We start from the raw sequence: 16,628 nt of genomic DNA on the forward strand, positions 1-16,628 counted from the left end.
GTAACCGCCCTCTTTACACTCCACCCTCTCAACAGGATGTGGTTATAGATGATGGATAGATGGAAATAAATTTTTGTTATGAAATAAATGTGTCACTACATGGGTGATACATATACTACATATAGATTTTTCAGCTATATGTCAGTCAGATGTAGAAGCTCAACTATACCGATCAGATTATACAGAAATCAGATCAATAATACATCACAATGATCCATTCTGGGTAAAAAATGTGCGGTTGGTTCTACTGACACTAATCACTACAATCGAATTACACTAATCAGCTGCCATTTGGGAATTTTGCTTTAATCAGATTTACGACTGTCTCTTTAGAAACTTCCATTTTTTTTTTTAAACAGTTTATTTAAAAATGTTGTTAATACAACTCTGACAATCCATTGCATGTTCGGACTGATAGATATCACACCCACCCACCACCCATGACAATACCCAGAGGGCACTCAAAAAAAACAAGTGTACAAAAATTAAAATAAATAAATAGATAAATAATAAAATAAAATTAAAATTAAAATTAAAATTAAATTAAAATTAAAATTAAAATTAAAATTAAAATTAAAATTAAAATTAAATAAAATTAAATAAGATAAAATTAAAATTAAATAAAATAAAATAAACATAAATAATGATGAATTGTTAGAGGTTTAGGACAGTACACCCTATCATCTAGGGCACTGACATGCATAAAACAAGCACAGGAGTCAAGCCGAAGAGTTGAACACAAAGATAACTAAAAAGAGAAACTAAAAAGAAACTTCCATTTTAAGTCCAAATATTTATAGGCGTGGAGTTATTTCTATTTTTACTTGATTTTATTCATTTGTGTCCAAGAAACATCTGTTATATGTCGTAATAATGCAGCATTGGAAAGTAACTAAGTACATTTACTCAAGCACTGCACTTAGATACAAGTTTATAGTAGTTGAACTTGAATATTTCCATTTCATACAACTTTATATTTTCAGATAGAAATGTTGTTGTTTTTATTTTTGACAGCTACAGATACTATTTCACATTAAGACTTTGCATAAAAAACATGATAAAATCATAAAAATATAAGTGTTTTTGAGGCTCAAAGACGTAAAATGATCCAATATTTCACAAAAACAAGTAAAACTACAACAGTAAAATGTTACTTATGTATTCATGCATTAGTATTAACAACCTAATAATGTAATATATAATAATGTATCGCTTACATGGGCCATTTTCTGCTGAATGAATACTTTATTTTGATACTTTATGTACATTTTGTTGATAAAACTTCTGTACTTTTACTACAGTAGATTTTTGAATGCAGTATTTTTACTAATTGAGTAATGCTACATTGTTGTAATGAAGGATTTGAGTACTTCTTCCACCACTGTAATAATGCTTTATCTTAATTGACAGTACTCTGTTTATATATTTTTCAAGATGTGGGATTATTGATCCACATTTGACGCCTGTACCCGGAAAGAAATGCAGTTTATTATTGTTGACTAAAAACTCCAGAGCAGGCGAAGCTTGTCATACGAGTTCCAGTGCAATGGAGGACAAACATGCTTAACAAAAGGCCTACAAATAACAAAGAGTGGCAGGACCAGTTTACCCAGACAAAGTGGAGAGAGGCAGGGCCACAAGCAGCTGACATTATGCATGTTCAGAGAAAAAGCTAATTGCAGAATGTGGTCGAGCAAACTCTGAAAGAAAGGCAGGGCTGGACTGTGGATCTCCATAAACCAGACTATGTGGCAGGAGTGTGGCAGAAAGGAGGAAGGAGGAAGAGGTAAATAGAAGAGAAGAGCGAGAAGGTGGAGGTGAGGAGGGTGGAGTTAATGAAACAAGGCGGAACATAGACAAACAGAGAGCAGTGCATTGATCCCCTGAGCCGGATAAATCACCTGAGAACAACAAAACAATGAAGATCTGAGCAGCACAGCTGAACCCGGACGACTCATTCAGCTGGGAGGATGTATGAAAAGTGTCTGACAGAGTGAAGGAGGGAAACATGAGCCTGAAATAACAAGAGTGAACATCTTCTTTTGGGATATAAGACACAACTGAAGGAGCTGAGGTAAGGATTGGATATCTTTTCTATTACACTGTTCTTTAAGTCATGTGATGTATTGTCAAGGTAGCTCTGAGGTATAGAGTGAGATCATGTGAATGCATGATAAGCTTTAACGCAGTCTTTCTGTGATGATTGTGACATATTCTATCAGTTTTGTGAGTGCAAGCCGGTGCTTCGTTTGCCCTTTGGGTGTGTAGTACACGCAACACTAGCAATTATGGGTAAAATAAGAATGCAGATGAACAGGTTTAGAGATCTTGGATCTCACGTAGAAGTATGATCATGTGGTGGAAGATTTCCTCTGTGTAGCTACAGAGTGGTTTATGTTCCTGAATTCAGATAAGATAAGATATACATTATTGACCCAAGCGGGAATTTTGATTGGGCAATAGTGCATTAAGATTCCTCAGTTAGAGATGATACATTTTATTTATATAGCTTTGGTGAAGCTCATATATTTCATCCTAAGATTGACCAACGATTGAGGTCTGTGCTGTAAGACCAAAAGGATCAAAGTTTTGTGTTACAAAAGTGGATGAATTAAACAACAGCAATCAGGTGAGGTGTGTCAGAGTCCTTACTCTGATTGCCAGTCTCGTCAGTGGCTGGAAGAAACAGTTTGGCAGACCTCAGAGACAGTGATACAACATGTGAAGCTCCTAGTCTCAGTTACACGTTCGCTCAGACACCTTCTCGCACTGGACACCTGCAAGAGTCATGTTACTCTCCACAGATTCAGCCCCAGAGACAAAATGGGTTTCTTTAGGTCACTTTAGGTGATGTTTTAGTAAATGGAAATTATCCTGACGTGATTACATAACAGCTGTAAACATATAGAAGTACTAGAAACCTAGTGAACATGAAGTTCAGTGTATAAGAAATGGACAAAAGTGATTAAAACATTTTCTTTAATTATATCTTTTTTATGTTTGATAGGATGTCTTCAGTATCAGACGCAGACTTCCGCTGCAAGCATGGAGATACTATCTGTGGTAAGTTTAATCAGCAGATACTTGAAGAATTTGACCCCTATAACCTGGTGTGTCAGATGTTAAGTTGACAGATGAACAGATGACATACCAGCACAGACTGCACTTTTGACTTGCTGAGTGATGCTGACGTCTCCTTGTGTCTGCTCCCGTCTGCAGAGATCCGAGTGTACGAGCAGGAGGTGATCATCGTGCCCATCCTGCTGCTGGCCAGCTTCATCGTCACTCTGGTCTTCATTCTCCTGCTGCGCTATTGTCCAGAGAAAGTCGACCGCATCCGTCCTCAGTCCTTAAAGTCAAAGTCAAAGTCGGGCACCAGGAGAATTCTGCATGGCATCGATGGTGAGATACTGGAATAGACACAAGTTTGTTAGTGTTGATTTAAATAAATGAAATCACAGTATTACATAAATTAAATTAGATTTATACACAGTCAGCATGCTGATTCCATATGTGTATTTTTGTGTTTCGCTTTTTTTCCAGGAGTTGTAGTTAACCCCAGTCCAGGTTCATTTTGCTTAATTATAACCTTTTTAGAGTAAACTGTCCCTACCCTGGTTTCATGGTGTTTTTGTTTTTTCAGCACAAACTCAGCTATAAGTCTGACATTTTATCAATTAAACAAAGTATAAAGCAGCCAGGAACCCAAAATACAAGAAAAATTACACAGGCATCTATAAAAAATATAGACATCTGTTGTGATTATCACTCAACATGTTATTATAGAATCATTCAAGGCTGTAAAAAAAAAATACTGTTTCACTTTTTATAGACCCAAATACAGCAGAAACATGTAGGAAATAAAACTATACAGCCTATTTACATGTAAAGTGATTTTATCTCAACTTGTTCGTGCCTGTAATTTACTGACAGATGCCGTGTGAAAGCTCCACATCAGCACTTTCAACTGGTTTCTAGTTATGTTACTATAAATAAAACCTGCTCAGTGCATTCTCAGTTTAATAGACAGACTCCAGAGCGTTAAATATGTACAGTTGACAGTAGAACCAGACGCCTTACCACAGTGTTTTACACTATTTTCTGTGCTACAGAATCATTTGAAAGTGTCAATACTTTATGTACATTTTGTTGATAAAACTTCTGTACTTTTACTTCAGTAGATTTTTTAATGCAGTATTTTTACTAATTGAGTAATGCTACATTGTTGTAATAGTACTTTTGCTTAAATGAAGGATGTGAGTACTTCTTCCACCACTGTAATAATGCTTTATCTTAATTGACAGTACTCTGTTTATATATTTTTCAAGATGTGGGATTATTGATCTACATTTGACGCCTGTACCCGGAAAGAAATGCAGTTTATTATTGTTGACTAAAAACTCCAGAGCAGGCGAAGCTTGTCATATGAGTTCCAGTGCAATGGAGGACAATCATGTGATTTTTGTCTTTCTGAATCATTTTTCCATTACGTTAACTTTGAGGCAAACTTTTACTTTTTATGTTGCAGCTGGGGTATGCACATTTGAATTGTCCTTTTTTTAACCACCATACATCTTTATATTATTGGAATCAATGTTTTATTTAGTGTTTGTACAGATCAATCAATTGTGGAGTAATCATGGCTTCCTTTGTATAACCTACATTAAACTGCATAACAGCATTCTTGGTTTTTCATAAAGCAAGGGCATGATGAAGTTTCAGTTTTCCCGCATTATACAAAGATAAATAGTCCTATTTTCCTCCTGTCATGTAAATCCTTGCCCATATCTCTAATGATAATTATTCTCTTTCTCCCCCTCTATCTCTCTGTCCATAGCTCCACTAGGTATCAGAGAGCATGTCCTGGAGCATGAAAGCATCGCCCTGGACTTGCCCAGTTCCTACTCCACCTTCACCCCCCCGTACCCTTACGTCTCCAAACCCCTCTCCAGATCTGTCTCCACAATCTCTGTCCCGCCCAGCCCTACACAGCCCCCACCACAGCCTGAATTCAACCACATTTTCACTCCCATCGTCCAACCCAGAGAGTTGCCCCGCCAGAGGCTGCCCGAGTCCTTCAACCTGGTCACCCCTCTGCCTGTCGCCTTCTCCCTGCGCTCCGACTCCTCCGTGTCCCTCTACAGGGCCCGCATGGAAAACAGGAATGTGGTGCTGCGAGTCCTAAATGGTGAGCTGGTTCAACTTGAATTTAATGGGAGCTCTTAATTGTTTAATTGATTTTCATGACCTGGTTTCTGTAACTACTGCAGTGTTCCTCTTTCACTCTCACCTCCCTCTCATTCTTGCCCTTTACAGACACTGCTGATGCCACAGAAAGACACAGCTTCCTGGGCTTTGCGTCGTTCCTGGCCCAGCTGGGACCACATCCCTTCCTGCCAGAGCTTCTTGGTGTGGTCTCACTTCGAGCTCCTCTGGTTACAGTTGTGGAAGAGCTGGAGAACAGAGACCTGCTCAGCTTCCTGTGGCGATGCAGACAGGTATATTGCTGCAATGTGTGGCAATTCACTTTGGTAGCATCTAGTTGTGTGGTTGCAAATTGCAACCAGTTGAGTACCCCTCTGCTCACTCCTCCCTATCCAAGACTGCGGTAACGTGAGCCACCGACTCGCCTCAATCAGAGGCCATTCTTACCATAACACTAGAAGCAACGAAAGTCAGATGGCGGTCGTAGATATGAAGGGCTCATTCTAAGCTAACAAAAACACAGCGATGAAAACATAGTTATGAATATTATATTCCATTTCTACTCCTCCAAAAATGTTACACACTGTTCCTTTAAGCATCAAACCATATATTTAAAGCAAAGAAGGATTCATAATGAGCAAAAGAATGATTGTGTCATCTTCCAAATGTTAAAGTAACTTTGTGTTTTCTTTCCAGGAAAATGTGGATTCTCCATGTGAGTTGAATGAGAGACGAATATTTACCATGGCCAAACAGGTGGCCTCTGCACTGGTTAGTATGCTAACATATGACCTCACGTTTTTAGACCACTTTGACTTTCAAATCAGCGACGTACACTAACCCTGTCCTGACCTCAGCATTGACTTGCTGGCAGGGTTTCCCTCCACTCCTCCTTCATCATACCATTCACCTACCTGACAATCCCAAAGAGGACTACAATGCAATTTCCTTGTGTTTTTGTATCATTGTCTCATTACTTTTACTTTGTGAAAAATTGAGAAATGTATTAATCTACAGTGGGGTTGCAACTAGTGATTATTTCCATTGTTGATTAATCTGTCAATTATTCTCTCGATTAACTGATTAGTTGTTTGGTCTATAAAAATGTCCCAAAATGGTGAAAATGTCGATCAGTGTTTCCCAAAGCCCAAGATGACGTCAAAGATATTCAGTTTACTGTCATAGAGGAGTAAAGAAATCAGAAAATATTCACATTTAAGAAGCTGGAATCAGAGAATTTAGACTTTTTTTTCTTAAAAAATTACCCAAACCGATTAATCGATTATCATAATAGTTGGCGATTAATTTAATAGTTGGCAACTAATCGATTAATCTATGATGTACTTTCACACAGTGGTGCTTTAAACTAAATGCCGACATCAGCGTGCTATCATTCTAACAGTGATAATGTCAACATGCTGATAATACTTGTGTACATGTTCACCACCTTAGTTAGATATTTGCTAATTAGCTTTACACAGTATATATATCGTATAACAACAGTAGCTATATATACACAGTATAGCTGAGGCGGATCGGAATATCATTTCTTTTGGCTGGTATTTGGTCATAAAAGTATTTATAAAAAGGAAATGTATTCAAATTTGAACCTGATGATGGCCCGATCGATTAAAAGTTGGAGGATCGCCAAAGTTATTTCATTTCAACCTGATGGGAACATGAATGTCCTGGTAATCCATCGTATAGTTGTTGAGACATTTCATTCAAAACCACAATGTGAACCTCCTGGTGGCGCTACAGGAACAAAACGGGATCACTAGGATTCATCCTCTGGGGACCATGAATCTATACAATGGAAATCCATCCAATAGAATATTTCAGTTTGGATCAAAGTGGTGGACAGACCCATCGACAGACCAACAGACCGGAATTGCCATTTCTAAAGCCACTAGCATGGTTACAAAATATACATATATGTGCAATACCAATATAGCCTTCTCTACTGTCTGAAATGCTCTAAAAACGCTGTATCTGTGAGGTTTTAGGAAGACCCTTACATATTTACTTCATGTCAACAGTGATGACTGAACTGAAATCAACTGTTTGTATGTTTAATCCTGAGATGCCTCTTGTCTTGTTGCCCAATCAGGAGTTCCTTCACAGCAAAGATCTTCTGCATGGAAACATTCGTGCCCGCAGCGTACTGGTCACCAAGGAGTACACGGCCAAGCTTTGGGGCCTGCATGGGGTCTACACGAGGAAGAACCAAGAAGTCACTCAGAGAGACGAATCCTGCATGAAGAAGTGGAAAGCACCAGAGCTGTTAGCCAGAAGACCCCCCAGTCAGAGCAGTGACATGTGAGTGCTTCTGTTTTCTATCTGTTTACAATCTCCAATGATGCTGATGCTGCTGCAGCATAAAAATATATATATATATTTATTAAATGCTGTATATTATTAAGAGCATTACTGAATGGAAGAGTCTAACCACCTCTGTGTGTCCCTCTCAAGCTGGTCATTTGGCATCTTACTGTATGAAATGGCCACATTGGGTAAGTTGAATTTAAATTTTTGGGAACATATAGGTCATAAATAAACTTTAAAAAATGCATTTATGAAATGTGTAGGTAGGACAACCTACTAGTTGGGTTGACAATGTATATATTTCTCAACTGTCAGAAATCTTCCCATACCATTTATACCGCATTATCTATCACTTTAATATTGTATCTATTGAAGATGGAACCTGCCAAAATAAAATTGATTAATAAATGATAAATGATAAATGATAAATAAATAAATACATAAATATGCCAATAAATGAACAAACAATTATATTAGAAATAATTGTAGGCATTAATTAATTGATAAAATGTGAAATAAATGTATATTTCTGTTTTAAATAGCTTATTTATTTATCTTTGGATTACTTCCCCTATCTATCCACACTTCTATTTAATTTTATTTAATCTTTTATTTTTTATCTATTTATTTATTTATTTATTCATTATTAAATGTATGTATTTATTTATGCATGATTTTCCCTTTGCATGTCCCCCTCTATTTATTTCCCCAAACGTATTTATTTCTATATTCTTTTTTTACATTTTACATAAATAAATGCAAACCTATAAACAGGACTACTTGTAGCAATATTGTATTTTAATATGATTTCTTCACCAATGTGATGAAGTAATCTGCAAAGTATTTCTTTTACTGGATTAGCCAAAAAACAGACATCCATAAACAGCTTCTATATTGATTTTCCAGAAAAGTTACTATATAACAGAATATATTGATATCACAATGTAAAAGTACATACACCTTGATATCATAACTCCCACTCCTAACTACAACATTTACTCTGTTCTCTCCAGGTGAAGCTCCATTTGCAGAAATCCCAGTTACTGAGCTTCTACAGTTTCATCAACGAGGGAAAAGTCTGAAAAAACCTTCCAACTGTTCCAACTCGCTGTAAGTATCCACTGCATGCTCCAGATAACACAACCTGAAGCAGTTTCCCTCTTTAACAACATGCTCTGTGAATCTCTCTCTCTCAGATACTCCGTCATTAAGGGTTGCTGCCAGTGGAAGGACCAAGATCGACCCTCTCTGGCTGAGGTCAGCCGCAAGATTGTCTCAGGAGAGAAAAGTGCCTCTGACAAAGTCCTCAAGGTGTCTGGGACAGTGAATATTGAGCAGTACCTACACGAAGCAGGATACGGGGAAGCCAACAGCTACACTGTTTTCTGATCAATGACTGTGCAGGCAAAATGAATTGCACTATTCTTCTCAGTGGTACCCCGATGGTGCACTTCTACAAAACTTTCAGGTCAATAAAAGTGTTCCAAACTTTGTGTTCGAGAGCTTTGGGCACTGCAATTGTTCTTTTATTTTATGTATTCTTCTACTTCAGGTTCAAAAACTAGATAAACTGTATGCTAAATAAGATGTTTACTTTTGGGAACCAATCATTTTCATTGAAGTAAGACCTCAATCATGTGTGTCTTCGTCTGTCCGTGCAATACCTAAATCGTTGAGGTTCAGTTGGGGATACAGCCAGTCATTTTGTAGTAGTACACTTGAAGATATGTAAACTTGACCGATGCACAGCCGCTGCATCCTGAACTTGTAGTCGTTTCTGTCAACTTATGACGGTTTACAGATCTGGTTCATAAAGCCAATGTATATTAGCAGATGTAATTTATGTTATTGTCACATTTTTGTATGATTCTATATTTGTCAGTGGTGGAAATGAAGGGCACATAAATGTATTTATTACACTCACAGTCTTCTCTACAAGCTCAGTTCATGTCTACGAGCAGGAACTGAGCTTTAACTGTTTACACACATTTTAAATGTGAATAAAAATGTTACTGCAAGTTCTACAATGATCTTTTTCATTTTCAAGCATACGCACGTTTACTTATGTCACTTTTTACATAGACTTTCTGTGCGTTCCAATGCCCATACTACCATACTATTTAGTATGCCAGAAAACGTTTTAGTATGTCCCAATACATAGTATGTCAAAAGCAGTATGTCAAAAATACCAGATTATGTCTTAATAAGGGCTGTCGGAGTTAACGCGATAACGTGTTAGCGCAAATTTGTTTGAACACATGCCCACTTTATGATAATCACATGCAGTTTGGGGCAAATCATAGTCAAGTCAGCACACTGACACACTGACAGCTGTTGTTGCCTATTGGACTTGAGTTTGCCATGTTATGATTTGAGCATATTTTTTATGCTAAATGCAGTACCTGTGAGGGTTTCTGGACAATATTTGTCATTGATTTGTGTTGTTAATTGATTTCCAGTAATAAATATATACGTACATTTTCATAAAGAAAGCATATTTGCCCACTCCCATGTTGATAAGAGTATTAAATACTTGATAAATCTCCCTTTAAGGTACATTTTGAACAGATAAAAATGATTAATTTGCTATTAATCATGATTAACTATGGACAATCATACGATTAATCGCCATTAAATCTTTTAATCGATTGACAGCCCTAGTCCTAATACATCCAGTCGCATTTTGCAGTATGCAAGCCAGCATGCGTTTCTGACCCACAATCCTCTGCACAGTGGATATTTGAACAAGAGGGTCAAAGTTCAAGGCGCAATATGACGAAGAAATATGTCCCAATTTGTAAGGGCAGCTGCAGTGTGTACTAAAAGTAAAAAGAAAAAATATTTGATTCGGAACGCAGCCTTTTATTCATTTCCAGGAGACTTAATCTTAACCTTAGTCTAACCCTAACCACTGACCCAAAAATCAGCTTTTTCCCAAATAGGGACACTGGTCTTTAGCCTGAAATGTGTCCCTACAGGTGGCCTAAGTTAGGAACACACACACACACACAGAGGTCCAGTAACAGGTATTGTTTATTGGTTGTACTGCATACATGTACACAGAGCACTTCCACTCAGCCCTTGAGAGAGCAAACCAAGAGGAATACCTATTTTCAGGTAGTTAAGTTGATTAAAGCTACTAAAACTATATCATATCCATGAAAAAATAACTTTGATTGTAGTACAAAATGGAAAAGATACAAAACTAAACTTTTAATAACTGGTATAGTAAACTAAGTAAAACACCAGGCTTTTTGAGTGTCCTTCGCTCGATGTGATTGGAGCCTGGATTGAACATCTACGGTAAATAAACCAATAACTACTAAAAAGACTGAAATATATAAATGAAGTGGACTGATGTTGACATCACTCCAAATCATTTCACTAAAGTTAAAGCACCGTTTGAAATACAGCAAGAAGGCAACGTTTCTTTTCTTTTTTTTAGCCCAACAGGTGAACTGTCCTAGTTAGAAGACCTAGCACCGGTTACTGCAGGCTGGCACAGTTTTATTAGAGTTTACATACAAAAGGCTTCTAAACAGACAGAAAAACAACTGACAAACACTACTGACATGGATGCTTCAGACTGTCCATGCTCACCACTCACACATAACAGCATACATAGAATCCCACATTCAACGTCCAGAAAGTAAACTGTCTCCACATGACGGATGGTGCACCATTGTTTTGTAAAAAAAATACATCCTCACTGTCCCCAAGTCCCTTTGACTTCTTACTGAAAGAGGAGCAGGTCCAAGTATTGATTCCAGTGAGAAATCATCAATGAGAAAACGATCCTGTGTCCCTCTGAAGAACTCGCTGCATCACTCACGCAGGGTGTTGATGGAGGCACAGATCTTGAGAGCGGGACCCAGCTTGATATTCATGGTGGAGATGAGATGGTCCTCTCGCAGGAGCATCAGAGCCTGCCCGTCTATTTCCTGTGACAGAAACTGGGCGGCCAACTCTTCACAGCCTGGACACCACCCGATGGGAAGACAGAATTAGTACAAAAAGAGGACAGGAGACGTGGCTACTTACAAAACTGTGGTCTTATAATTGAACACCAACCTTGAAGTGAAGAGATAAACCTGCAGACTTCTTCCACGCTCCACTGAGCAGGAGTTGCTGAGAGAAAGTGTGCCCCTTCTAGTGGGAGGCTACCTGGAGCTGAGCTGTCAGACGGAGGTGCACTGCGCTCAGCTCTGGAGCAGGAGTGTGAAGAGCTCGGGGACAGTGAAAGAGAATCGTCCTCCTCTTCTTCCCCGTCGCTGGATACGTCCTCCGAGCGACTGGACTCAGAGTGAAACTACGCCCAAAAGAGAGGAGATACAAAAGCCAATGATGAAACTTCAGAGAGTAAGCTGCATTTGTTGATAAGCCAACCACATGATATATATGAAGCATAAGGCACTGATCAGACAGAGCGTGTTTTGCAGGTGGAAAACGTCTTTCTGTTTTTTTTTTTATTGTTGCTCGTCAACCACCAAATGAGTGCTAACGTATGCTTACCACAAGCCAAGAACTGTACGCTACGTAATAGTTAATAGTACAGTTTAAATAAACCAAAAAAACACACACGAAATCTCAAGTACCGCACCATTCGCTTCCAGGCCTGCTGTTTTCTGTTTAGATTATGGTAACTACAATTGGTCAACGACATCAGGCTTTAGATACACTGGCTATACGTGTTAGTAAGATGAATTCATTGATGGTTTTAATTTGTTTTAATGGGATTTGTTAACTATTAGACAAATCTAGATTATCACCAGTCTCCTCCTTTGAACTGCAGATCTTACCTTAACAGGTAGATGCCTGCTTGATATTTTATTACAGGTGATATTAGAGCTGCTCCTACGAGAGGGGCCCCTTCGCCTAGCAGCGCTGTCAGTGGGTGCTGGAGGTGGTGCCAGCCCTGCACCACTCCTCCCTCTGCTGGTCTTGAAATGTTGGCTGCAGCTCACGTTATACCTGCGGATCCAGGAGCACAGTCAAAACTCAGGAGGACATTTCTTAGATTTGTATGTTCTCTTGTAGTTTTGACTCCAGTGAAATCCCCTGGTATAGTCTTTGGATAGTTCCCTTATTACGACTGTTACCTATCCTTGATGTAAAACACAGTAGAATTTTTGGAGGTATGTACGACATCATCAGACAACAAACCAAAATATAAACAATGCCGACATTAGAAGCTAAATTAAATCATACCTCTTTGCACACGTATTTGAACAGAACCTCTTTGATCCTCTGAACTGGCTTGCTGGAGCGAGGCTTCCACAGTACTCGCACTTTAACACTGAGGAGGAAAAGGAACGGATAAAACTATGTTACACATTTAGGAAATACTGATCATGCACGCATAGAGTCATGGTATCATACTTGAGCATTAAAAAAAGTTATTCCACCACTTACATGGAGGTCCATTCTCTGAGCGGCCAACCAGGGCATAATCTCTGTCTTTGAGGAGTCCAGCAACCTGTCACAGCAAATATAAGCCCGACAGTAAGGAACTTCTTCACACGGAGAAGTGCATAGCCAGCGTATTTCAAATAAGAGATTTGATTTAATGTGTAAATCTATGTTATCGCAGCAGAGCACACTTACCGGGAAGGGCTCAGCTCCCTCCTGGATGACAAAGCCCTCTATGAGGTGGGTGAGGACTTGAGGTTTGACCACTGCCTGGGGAACAGGCGCTCTGTCTTTGTCCCCATGCCCGACTCTTGACAACGGCAGAGGCAAGGACAGGGTGGGGGGAGATGAGAATGCAGCAGCAACAGGAAGAGCTGGACAGGATCGAAAGAAACAGGGAAGATAATGAGCTTTCAATCAGACTTCTAGACTTAAAGTTACGATTCTTATTGCAAAGTATGGCTGCTACTAATAATCCAGCTTGATTTGGAGATGACAAATTGACATACCTAAGTCCTTTGTTGGGGCAGGGGATAAGGGAGGAGCAGAATCTTTCATGGGTGTGGAGTCTGACAATTCTGTCGCCATCTCATTTGGGGCATCATAGTCAGATTTTCTCTTCAGAGAACCAATGGCAGGCTTTATCTAATGGTATGAGGGGGAAAGACTGTGACTATTCCATGCACACTGATAGTTATCCCTACCCCTAACCAAAAAAACAGACTGTTCTCATACAACTTTCGTAGTTATACCTACGAAAAGTTAATGAACTGTAATTTGAGTAATATCCATGAAATAAATTTGTATGTAATACACATAATGGTTAACCAGGAAGTATACAGAGCGACAAACGCCGCGTAGGGAGAAGGTCAGTGTGGATGGGTGGGTAAAAAAACACCGGTCTTTTGCCCAGGAGACTGTTGTTTGCACTCCGTGTGAAACCAGAGGTCAACGTTGATTTATTCGTCATTTAACCTCCGTACTTAAATTACACCCCTTCTGAAGTTATTTTAAGCCAAACCACAATCTTTTCCAAAACCTAAGTAGTTTTGTTGCCTAAATGAAGGCGGAAGTTTAGTTTGAAAAGACTGTATGCATGTAACAAGCGGATATTGACACGTGCTTCATGTGCTGCTGGACAAACGAAGGAAAACGCACGAAAAATTAGGAATAACTTTTCATAAGATATCATATGAACTGTTGTATGAAGATATGTTGAAAGAAGTGTCATTGTCACTAAGTACGTCCTTTCAGTGGTTGATCTTACCATAGCACTGTTGCTGTAGACCATGTTAACATTCCCACCAGCTGTACCTTCCTGGGCCGTGCTGTTTCGTGCCTGTGCCAGGGCCAAAGCCTGTGCGTTTCCCGCTAAGCCCTGCCTGGCTCCAACAAGCTGCACTGGGATGTGGGGACTGTTGTGCTGGCTGTTGCTAGGTGGCGCTGGGAGAATGTGAGGTGGGTGTCGAGGAGGCAGCTGCACAGGTAAGCGGTGTCCCTGAGCCATCTTGGGCTGGATTGGCACAGGTCCCTTTTCTGCAGCAGTGCTGGCCTGTTGCAGGGGCTGCACCACCAGAGTCTGCGTGTTAACGTTGGCTTTTGTGGTCACTGAGCCAATGGAGTAGCCCTGGGTGGTGGTTGTAACGCTCGAGGTGGGCACCAGGATCACGGGGGCAGAAGAGGAGGACAGGAGGAGCTGGGAGAGAGGGAGTGCTTGAGATGAGGTGGAGGAAGGAGCTACAGAAGCAGCAGGAGTACCCGTCTTTACAGTCATAGTGTTGGCGGCGGACTGCTGAGTGAAGTTGGGTTTGGCCATTTGTTGCTGCTGATGCGGTTGCACATGCTGCTGCTGAGCTGTCGGGGCGAAAGTCTGCTGATGCTGCTGGCCGAGAGGAAAGCCGGCAACATCTTTCCTCTCTGGAAGCTCAGACTTGACACTAACCGCTCTGGGAGTGGAAATGCAGTGTAGGGCCAGATTCTGCACCTGGAAGATAAAGAAAGGAGTAGGTTGTGGTGAAATACATTAGAGAAAAGTAGCAGGAGTGTGATAATAGCCCTCTGAAAACACATATTTAAGACTGTACGACTTTAATTAGCTCAGACTTCACATTACAGGTAGGTAATGGTACTCAAACCTGATCATTATCACACTGTGCACTGGCAGCGGTAAGAGCGACTTCATGCTGTTGCTGTTGCTGTTGCTGCTGCTGCTGCTGGGGCTGTGTCTGGGTAACTGTTGCTACAGTTGCTGTTGCTGTACCACCAGGCATAAAGATGAGCTGAGAGGCAAGGGGAGCCCTGAGAGAGCGGTTGACCTATGTGAGGAGCAAGACAGATGGTCAACCTTGTAAATAGCAAGTATTTCAGTGAGTGACTCCTTAACTACACGAGATGCTTACAGATTTGCCAACATGTTAGGTGCTAATTTTTAAGGCTATTCCAAGTGATTATGCACCTCTAGATTTTCTGTTGATGGAGTTCAGTTTATGTAGATTGAATTCATCATAATTGGTGACACAGACATGCCCAATATACATTTAATTGATTATTACTCAATAATTGATTATTACACAGCACACAATATGTTTTAACACAGTACGTTTTAACTCACCCTAAGATACATCTGACCCTGTCCTGCAGAGTTTCCACCCAGCAGCACTGACTGGTTGAGAGCTGTTGTTGTTGCAGTGGTGGCCGGACCGTGGGGACGGGGATTGGTCATGGTACCTCCCGCAGATGTGGTGCTTAAGTTGACCTGGGAGGAACAGAAAATTGTACATTGCCTTATTATTTCAAAAACTAGCTGTGTAATTCATAATTCAAACAACTTGCAACAAAACTTACAGTGGTCGCCTGGGACATGTTGTTACTTGGGGTATTGGACTGACGACTAGCTGCAAGCGTGGCCTGGTTTAAGGAGAGAAATTAAAGGGATGGGGTGTAATGCTTCCGCTTACCATATTTTTGTACTGACTGCATTTTCCTGTCATAACTCTGGTTACCTGTTGCACGGCGGCCAGGTTGTGGAGTTGGGCACTATTGATCTGCTGCTGCAGCATGAGCTGCTGGAAGTACTGAGCTGCATTTGGCTGCCTTTGCAGTGCTTGGAGAGCCTAAACAAACAAACACACATACAGATACATGTTGTTTTAATCCAAAAGCCTTTATATTTATATATTATTATCAATTCAAGATAACAAACATTAGTCTATTAAATCACATCTGTGCAGTTGTTTATGCACACCTGTACAGCCTGTCTCTCATACAGAGACATGTGGGCTATCTGGGGTGCACGAGAGTTTCCGTTTGTCTGAGGAGTCCCATTGGTGGTGCCTGTGTTTTGGTCTTCACCTGCATCCATGTTTGCTGCTCAAAACACAGAAACACTTTTGTTGTATACACAATAAATATTTCTATTAATTGTAAAACTTCTTAACTGTAAATATCTTAGCATGAAGACTTGTTCAGCATGCAATTTAGCAACTTTTTACTGGGGACACTGGGGATATCTTTAATACATGCACATATATAATAATAATAAAAAAGCTTTGATACATGCACATATATAATAATAATTAAAAAAAAATTAATACATGCACATATATAATAATAATAAAAAAATATTTAATACATGCACATATATAATAATAATAAAAAAGCACATATGAAAACTAGTTAAGTACAAGACA

The 16,628-nt window shown here is 39.6% G+C and overlaps 2 protein-coding genes across 3 annotated transcripts in view; one reads left to right on the forward strand and one right to left on the reverse strand.

Moving 5' to 3' along the window:
• The first annotated feature begins 1,708 nt into the window (after positions 1-1,708).
• Positions 1,709-9,548, forward strand: styk1b (serine/threonine/tyrosine kinase 1b). The gene is made up of 10 exons (XM_074653347.1): positions 1,709-2,074; positions 3,008-3,063; positions 3,220-3,402; positions 4,838-5,188; positions 5,317-5,498; positions 5,902-5,976; positions 7,316-7,524; positions 7,678-7,718; positions 8,544-8,640; positions 8,727-9,548. The coding sequence occupies exons 2-10, from the start codon at positions 3,009-3,011 to the stop codon at positions 8,917-8,919; spliced, it is 1,386 nt and encodes a 461-aa protein (XP_074509448.1). The 5' UTR covers positions 1,709-2,074; position 3,008; the 3' UTR covers positions 8,920-9,548.
• Positions 9,549-10,545: 997 nt separating this feature from the next.
• The window catches only part of phc1 (polyhomeotic homolog 1), a 7,291-nt gene continuing 1,208 nt past the window's right edge, over positions 10,546-16,628 (reverse strand). The window contains exons 2-14 of one of the 2 annotated variants that reach the window (XM_074653317.1): positions 16,184-16,305; positions 15,942-16,052; positions 15,784-15,846; positions 15,551-15,694; positions 15,075-15,254; positions 14,207-14,923; positions 13,449-13,584; positions 13,135-13,313; positions 12,943-13,006; positions 12,739-12,826; positions 12,330-12,501; positions 11,602-11,839; positions 10,546-11,506 (exon numbers count right to left, since the gene is read on the reverse strand). In XM_074653317.1, coding sequence (XP_074509418.1) covers positions 11,355-11,506; positions 11,602-11,839; positions 12,330-12,501; positions 12,739-12,826; positions 12,943-13,006; positions 13,135-13,313; positions 13,449-13,584; positions 14,207-14,923; positions 15,075-15,254; positions 15,551-15,694; positions 15,784-15,846; positions 15,942-16,052; positions 16,184-16,300 — 2,361 coding nt within the window. In that variant the 5' untranslated portion in view covers positions 16,301-16,305 and the 3' untranslated portion in view covers positions 10,546-11,354. The remainder of the gene's footprint in view (positions 11,507-11,601; positions 11,840-12,329; positions 12,502-12,738; positions 12,827-12,942; positions 13,007-13,134; positions 13,314-13,448; positions 13,585-14,206; positions 14,924-15,074; positions 15,255-15,550; positions 15,695-15,783; positions 15,847-15,941; positions 16,053-16,183; positions 16,306-16,628) is intronic. The other variant, XM_074653318.1, reaches the window with a different exon arrangement.

The sequence above is a fragment of the Sebastes fasciatus genome, chromosome 12 (assembly GCF_043250625.1).
Source record: "Sebastes fasciatus isolate fSebFas1 chromosome 12, fSebFas1.pri, whole genome shotgun sequence".
NCBI classification, from domain to species: domain Eukaryota; kingdom Metazoa; phylum Chordata; class Actinopteri; order Perciformes; family Sebastidae; genus Sebastes; species Sebastes fasciatus.